Genomic DNA, 7,976 nt, shown 5'->3' with positions numbered 1-7,976 from the left:
GTTCTTTCTCCAAAGGAAGAAGAGAGAGTTGTGGAGATTCAGACACTGGCAGTGGCCAGTTTGTACTTTGGTTGTCTGCAGTCAGACCAGTGACCGAGCCGGGGGTGTCCAGGGCCGTACGCCTGTGCTCTGCTCTGGACCTCAGCCCCTCCTTTTCTCTCCCAGGGCCAACCTGAGCGATTTGTACTTCACCAACCGTCAGGACCGCTACGTCCTCCTGCAGGACTCTCCCGAGATCGCAGACTTCTTCACGGAGCTGGTGGATGCCGTTGGAGATGTGTCCCTGCAGCTACAGCAGGACGACACGGTGCAGATGATGGAGGGGATGGTGCACCCCTACCGAGGTGGGTGACGGGGCCAGGGCAGGGAGGCACAGCCAGGGCTCGAGGATGGCTTGAGTGGTTTGAGTCACTGAGCGCGACCGTTGGTGCAGACCCTGGGCTGTCCCCTTCTGTGCCACCCGTGACTCAAACCGGGATTGCCGGAGTTTGGGACTGCGTCTGCGGGGGTGTTCCCGGCTGTCACAGCTGAGCTGGCAGAGCACAAAGGCTCCGAGTTCCCCTTTCTTCATAATTCTGCTGCTCGTGACCTCAACTAAGAACTTACGTCCTTTGATGTAGGAAAAGGCTCTTTCTGGTCTGTAGTTGTAGGTGTCCTGTGTGCACATGTTCTGAAAGTTTCATGAATGTAGTGCTCTTTTTGGTCATGAATATTTTGTAGTCGAGTCTGTTCTGGGAATCCAATGAATATTGAATTAGGAAGACTGAGAACAAGTGCTGGAGTGGCAGAGAAGAGCATCCCTGTCAGGCTGGTTGCACGAGGTGTTTCTGTCCTCGCCCTGTGCTGGGAGCTTGGACTGCGGGCAGCACCTAGCTCTGTGTTTCCCAGTTCATTCTTGGTTACTGCTTTAGCTTTTGCCCTGGTCTTTTAATTTCTCGGGGTTTTTCAAGCTGCTGACAGTCAGGCTTTTACCCTTCTTCAAGCTGAATGCTTTTCTTCCTTGCTAACCTTAAGACACCTGGTTTTGAGATGTAGGGAGGAAAGTTGTGTGGTCTGGGCGTTAGCTCTTGTTCTGGTACCGTTGTCCTGTCAGCAGCGTCCCCACCACACAACAGGCGATGTGCAGCTCTGCACCGCTGCTCTCAGGCGCGCTCTGCTGTGGTTTTCCTGCAGGAGACAAGCTGGCTTACTGCGAGACGGCGAACCGGAGGGTCATGGAGGTGATCAACTCTGCCAGGACGCGGCAGGAGCTCCTGCACGCCAAGACTTTCCACAGCGGCCAGCAGGGCCGCTCCTTGTCACACCAGCAAGGCTCTGCGGCGCCTGGGGGCCAGAAACCTGAACCCGACACCTGGATCTATCCCTTGATCCAGATGAAACCCTTTGGGATTCAAATAGATGAGATGGTCACAGAGACGCTGCTGACTGAGGCCGAGCGGGACGCCAGGATATACCTCACCACCGGCTACTTCAACCTGACGCAGGCCTACATGGACCTCATCCTGGGCACCAGGGCCGAGTACCGGATCCTCCTGGCCTCGCCGGAGGTGAACGGCTTTTTCGGTGCCAAAGGGGTGGCCGGGGCCATCCCTGCCGCCTACGTCTACATTGAGCGGCAGTTTTACAGCGAGGTCTGCTGCCTCCAGCAGCACAGCGGGTGCAGCTGCACGAGTACTCGCGGGCTGGCTGGACGTTCCACGCCAAAGGTGAGGCGGCTGCTTCCCGCGGGGCTCGCTCGGGTCGCACAAGCAGTGGGGGGGTGGCTGGGTGCCGAGCCTGGGCTTCACCTCCAAAATACTCATCCAGGGCTCACGCGTCTTGCGTCAGCCGGGAAGGTTCGGGCAGCTCGGGACAGGCGTGCAAAACCTGCAGTGCTGATTCAGACACAGTCCTGGGGCTGTACAGGAACTGTCCCGGGAAGGCACCGTCTTGGGGTGAGACTTGAAGGAAAAGGAAGCATCTGGATGTGTTTATGATCGCAGCTGTGACTCAGTTGCCGGTTTTGGCTCCGAGAAGTGATGACTGAGGATCCCTGGGGCAGGAGCAGGGAAGCGGTGACCCCCGGGGTCGTGGATGCGGTGACCCCTGGGGTCTTGGATGTGGTGACCCAAGGGGTCCTGGCTGTGGTGACCCCTGGGGTTGTGGATGCAGTGACCCCAGGGGTCCTGGATGTGCTGTCCCCCCGGGGTCATGGATGTGATGACCCCAGGGGTCCTAGATGCGGTGACCCCAGGGGTCCTGGCTGTGGTGACCCCAGTGGTTGTGGATGCAGGGACCCCAGGGGTCCTGGATGTGCTGTCCCCCCGGGGTCATGGATGTGATGACCCCAGGGGTCATGGATGCGGTGACCCCAGGGGTCCTGGCTGTGGTGTCCCCCAGGGGTCCTGGCTGTGGTGACCCCAGGGTCATGGGCCGCGCTGCCCTGGCAGGATCTGCATGGGGACGGCCCCGGCACTGTGGGGTCTGTGCCAGCTCTGTGTTGGCTTACGGGAAGGTGCAGCAGTGAGCGCACCCGGGTGCCTTCTGGGAGCTGGGGGCAGCTGCAGGGGAAGTTGCTGAGAAGTGAACGTTGCTTAACAAATGCAGTTGATAAACAAGCATCATTAATAGTGTAGGAGACCCCCGTTCTTCTCCCTTGGTCGGTGCTGTCCAGTTTGCACAAGCCCAGCGCCACCTTGACCAAAGCCAGAATATTTTCCCCCGACTGGGTGTTGCTGGTTGTGTTCCTAAATTTTCCTTCCAGAAAATCCAGTCCTTGACTCCTCTGTTCTGCTCCGTGCACAGTACTAAGGGATTGCTCAGAGTGGATTTTAGTGATGCAAGTATCTTCAGAAGCCGCTTAACTGGGGATTTTTCCCTTCTGAGCGGCGTGTCTGTGTTGGCTGCACCAGTGAAACCCCTGGCGGGACGGCGCGGTCTGGCGGTCAGAGCTGAGACATCCGCGCTGCGCTCTGCTCCTCCTGGACCGTGACTGCTGCGCGGTGTCGCTGTGCCACTTCCTGCGGTGGCTGCTCCCAGGACAGCGCAGTTACCGTAAGGGTCTGATCCGGCACCGGTTAACGCTCGGCTCCCGTGCCGGGCAGCTGAGGGACGCTTCCTCCGCGGGCAGCTCCTGTGTGACTGCGGCGCTGCAGGGATGCGGCCTCTGCTCCGCCTGCTCCTGCCTCTGCTCCCGAGATGTGCTCCCGGGGTTTGTTCCTGGAGGGGAACATTGACGGCTGCAGGAATGGCCCCATCGGCCCCATGTCCTATGGGAACGGCCCCATCCTGTGGGAATGGCCCCATTCGCCCCGTGTCCTACGGGAAGGGCCCTGTCCTGCGGGAACGGCCCCATCCTACGGGAACAGCCCCATCGGCCCCGTGTCCTGTGGGAATGGCCCCGTCCTGTGGGAATGGCCCCGTTGGCCCCGCGTCCTGTGGGAACAACCCCATTGGCCCCACATCCCGTGGTGCTTTTTGGACGGTTTGGAGGTGGTGGGAGAGAAAGCTGCCGAGTGGCCCTCTCCTGGCTGGGACACTACTGGAGGGTTACTCGCTGCTTGTCTGCCTTTCCCTTGGCCAGGCCGCAGGGATCCCGAGCCCCATCTCTGGCATGTGGTGCCCCTTGGTTCACCCACGTCCCTCTGCAGGGTCGCAGGGAGAGGACGGGGCAGGACAGGGAGGAGGAGAAGCCTGGAGGCAGATGGAGGGCAGTGGCACACGGGGTCTGGCTCCTGTCCTCTGCGGGTGGGGAGGGCCCTGGAGGAGTCGGCCATGCCCTGGGCCAGCTCTGAGCCGGGAGGCGCAACCGAAAGTGGCAGCGCAGCGAGGGGGCGGGAGGAGGTTACAGGAACCGCGGTGAGTCGGCAGCGTCTTACTCAAGGCGTTCTTGGAACCGCGTTAGGAAACCCGCTGCTATTTTCGGGGCTGGCTGGTCGTGGTGTTGGGGTTTCTCTGGTGGAGCGTGTGACCGTGGCAGGGATCAGCCGCCCACCAGGGACCTGCCCACGGCTGTGCCAGGCGCTTGAGCCTCGTGAAGGGGAGAGCAAACCCTGCTCACACCACATCTGCAATATTGTGTTCAGCTCAAGAAGGACAGGAACTGCTTGAAAGAGTCCAGCAGGGCCACAAAGTGATGGAGGGAGTGGAGCATCTCCTGCTGAGGAGCGGCTGAGGGAGCTGGGGCTCTGGAGCTTGGAGCAGAGGAGACTGAGGGGTGCCCTCATTCCTGGGGATCCATTGGGAAAGGGCAGTGTCAGGAGGAAGGAGCCAGGCTCTGCTCTGGGATGGCCAATGCCAGGACAAGGGGCAATGGTCCCAAGCCGGAGCACAGGAGGTTCAAGCTGAAGATGAGGCCAAAGTTTGTGAGTGTGAGGGTTCTGGAGCATGGCCCAGGCTGCCCAGAGAGGTTGTGGAGTCTCCTTGTGTGGAGACACCCAAAGCCCTGGCCGTGTTCCTGTGTGACTGCTCTGGTGATCCTGCTCTGGGGGGGTTGCACTGGGGGAGCTTTGAGGTCCCTTCCAGCTCCTGACATCCTGGGATGCTGTGATTCTTGGGTCCGTTTACCCACGAGACGGCAGCACAGGCCCTTGGCAATGCTCCTGGTGCTCCAGGCACCCCCAGCCCTTCCCTGCTCTGCTTCCATCACACCAAGAGCCAACCCCAGGCCGTGTTGTGCTGCTGCTGCTGCACGGACCGAGCTGTGTGTGCTGTGGTGTGAGGGCACCTGGGAGCTGTGCGTCCCGGTGAGGGTCTGAGCGCACCCGGGTGGGTGTCAGAAATGGTGCTCACCGCAGTCCCTATTGCACTGCATTCACCTGCGGGAGCAGGGAGGTGCCCCAGCTGCGGCCAGCGGACCTGGGCTGGGGTTTCCTTCACTGGAAAACTGTGGGTCTCACCCCAGTGTTATGTGTATGACGATGTTTACCCATTTCTCTGGGTTGTACGCGGCCGTTTCCCCCATCTGCCGCACTTCCCCTCTCCTGTTCTTCCTGCAGGCCTCTGGCTGTACCTGGCGGGGAGCGACCTCCCCTGCCTGACCCTCATCGGCTCCCCCAACTTCGGGTACCGATCGGTCCATCGCGACTTGGAGGCTCAGGTCGCCATAGTGACGGAAAACAAAGCTTTGCAGCAGCAGCTCCACCAGGTAAGCGGCCGATTTCGGGGCGACGGCAGGGACGTCGTGTCCGGGGTCACCCAGGCAATGCGGGGACGCGGCTGCGATGGAAACCTGCAGCTCCAGTAATCCAGAACCTGCCCCAGCATGGGGAGTCCGGGGGAGCTGTTGGGTCGGGGGCTGCAAGCGCCTGTTTATGGGAGCGGAGGCCGACAGGGGCAGGAGCATCATCCCCAGTGAGCTCAGCACTCCATGCACACAGAGCTCCTGGGCCTGATCCCCGCAGCCCAGCGGCGCAGGGTGCTGGGGTCAGGCCCTTGGGGTGCGGATCTCGGCCCCGCAGGCGTTTGGGACCTGCTCGGGGGGCAGAGCGGTGCCGAGCGGCGGCCGCCGCAGCTGCGGGGTGAGCAGGGACGGCGATCTCGGCAGCGAGAGGATTTCCGAGCCCGTGAAGTTAGGTGCCATAATATAACCACAGATAACAATGTGATGTGATCTCGACACAGGGGTTTTGTGTTCAGTTGTGATCAGCTCTGACTGTCGGCGCTTTTGCTGCCTCTCCACATCCCTCCTGGTGCTGTCCCCACACTGTCCCCACCGCCCTGGCTCTGTCACAGCCATCCCTCGTGTGATGCTCTGGTACAGATCCCATCGATTCGGTGCCCCCGTGTGAGCCGTGTGGCTCCCAGAGCTGCGCTGCGCTGGGCCTGGCCGCAGCGCTGGGGATCAATGGGAATTGCCCCCATGAGTCAGCGGCGCCTGGTCAAAATGAGGCCGATTGGGCACACGAACGGCGTCCTCCTGCCATCGGTTCATCCTTTTGGTCCTTCCCAGTGCTTGGTCCCTGCTGCCCCGTTCTGCCCCGAGTGCGAGCAGTTTTCTGGTGTTCACCCCAGAGGAGGGGTCTGCCCCTGTGTGCCCCCAGACCCAGCGACCGAGGTGCTGATGGGCAAACGGCTCCCACCCTTGGTCCAGCACAGGAGGAGCCCGGGTGGTGCTGCTGGAACCACGGCTGCTCCCTCATCCGCAGACACGGGGCTGTGTCCAGAGCTCTGCAGGCCACGGGGAGGTTTCCTTTCCTGGCCATCACAGCCAGGACCGAGGGTGTTTCTGGAACCGGAGCTCAGCTCCCCTGCAGCCGTGGGGCGCAGGAAGGCAGAGCTCTTCTGCCCTTGCTCTCTGTAGTTTGAGTTGCTCACTCCCGAGGTGTCAGCAGCGGCAGTCGTGGTGATGGGCAGGAGGACGGGTCCTGCGCTCCCTTTGTTCCACGCCATGAGGTGATTTAACACCTGGGGTTTACTGCAGTGCTGCTCCTTTCCCCGCGCAGGAGCAGGAGCAGCTTTACCTCTGCTCAGGCCTCGTCTCCCCGGCGACGTTCGAGCAGCCGAACCGCCACGTGAAGCTGTGGGTGAAGCTGGTGACGCCCCTCATCAAGAATTTCTTTTGAAAGAAGAGAAGCTGCTGCTTTGGGTGAGTTTCCTGCTGCTCTGTGGGAAGGTTGTGTTGCCCTGACCGCAGCTGTGAGCGCAGCGCTCGATGATGTGGGGCAAAACCAGGCGTCTCCTCCTGTGGGGCGCTCACCCCCGACTGGAGCCATTGCTCAAGGGCTCTGGTTTGTCTCCCAGAACATCTGCATGAAAGGGAAGACGCTCACGGGTATTTCCCATGCAGAGAAATCATTCCTCTTCTGAAACGTCCCTTTCAGGGCTCTGTGGGCAGGGCCTGTGCTGGTTTTATCTTGGCCAGCGAATAGAAAGCCCTGCTGGGACACGGAGGAGGATTTCACACACACAGAATCCCAGAGCGTTAGGGATTGGAAGGGACCTCCAAAGCCCATCCAGTCCAATCCCCCTGCCGGAGCAGGAACACCCAGATGAGGTTACACAGGAAGGCGTCCAGGCGGGTTTTGAATGTCTGCAGAGAAGGAGACTCCACAACCTCTCTGGGCAGCCTGGGCCAGGGCTCTGTCACCCTCACTGAGAAGAAGTTTCTTCTCCAATTTCAGTGGAACCTCCTGTGTTCCAGTTTGTGCCCATTACCCCTTGTCCTATCATTGTTTGTCACCGAGAAGAGCCTGGCTCCATCCTCGTGACACTCACCCTTTAAATATTTATAGACATGAATGAGGTCTCCCCTCAGTCTCCTCTTCTGCAAACTAAAGAGCCCCAGCTCCCTCAGCCGCTCCTCATAAGGGAGATGCTCCACTCCCTTGATCATCTTTGTGGCCCTGCTGGACTCTCTCCAGCAGTTCCTGTCCTTCTTGACCTGAGGGGCCCAGAACTGGACGCAATATTCCAGATGCGGTCTCACCAGGGCAGAGCAGAGGGGCAGGAGAACCTCTCTGCCCTACAACCACCCCTCCTGATACACCCCAGGATGGCATTGGCCTTCTTGGCCACAAGGGCACAGTGCTGGCTCATGGTCATCCTGCTGGCCACCAGGACCCCCAGGCCCCTTTCCCCACGCTGCTCTCTAATTGGTCATTCCCCAGTTTATACTGGAACCTGGGTTTGTTCCTGTCCTGTATTGTAAATTTGTCGTGTTTCCATCTCTCAGTGTTGGTTCTGGGGGCAGGGGCCTGGTGCTGCTCCGGGGTTTGTGTGTGCGCAGCCCGGGCGGTTGGGGGGGGTCCGTGCAGCACCAAGCGCTCAGATATCCCCTGGGGTGGGATCTGGGGGGATTCTTTGATGCTGAGGGGACAGCGTTGCTTTTGTGTGGTGGCCAGAGCAGCTCTCACCCTCGTGGGCATCATGAAACAGCAGAGAGGCTTCTGTAACCCAGACGTGGGGAGCAGCGTGAGGAGAGGGGTGCGTGCACTGCGCTCTCCCGTTACGTGCACTGAGCAGGGCCCGTGTCCGTGCAGGAACGGTCTGTGCCCGTG

General features: G+C 60.5%; 1 protein-coding gene across 1 annotated transcript in view; it reads left to right on the top strand.

Annotated features, from left to right (window-relative positions):
• The window catches only part of PGS1 (phosphatidylglycerophosphate synthase 1), a gene marked incomplete at its 5' end in the record, with an annotated part of 8,663 nt that extends 2,096 nt beyond the window's left edge, over positions 1-6,567 (top strand). The window contains 5 exon segments of the mRNA XM_010192584.1: positions 166-344; positions 1,174-1,647; positions 1,650-1,706; positions 4,977-5,125; positions 6,423-6,567. Of these exon segments, the coding sequence (XP_010190886.1) occupies positions 166-344; positions 1,174-1,647; positions 1,650-1,706; positions 4,977-5,125; positions 6,423-6,542 (979 nt within the window).
• Between the last annotated feature and the right edge of the window lie 1,409 nt (positions 6,568-7,976).

Source organism: Mesitornis unicolor, unplaced genomic scaffold (assembly GCF_000695765.1).
Source record: "Mesitornis unicolor isolate BGI_N332 unplaced genomic scaffold, ASM69576v1 scaffold43380, whole genome shotgun sequence".
Lineage (NCBI taxonomy): Eukaryota > Metazoa > Chordata > Aves > Mesitornithiformes > Mesitornithidae > Mesitornis > Mesitornis unicolor.
This window is presented reverse-complemented; position numbering and strand designations above follow the sequence as displayed.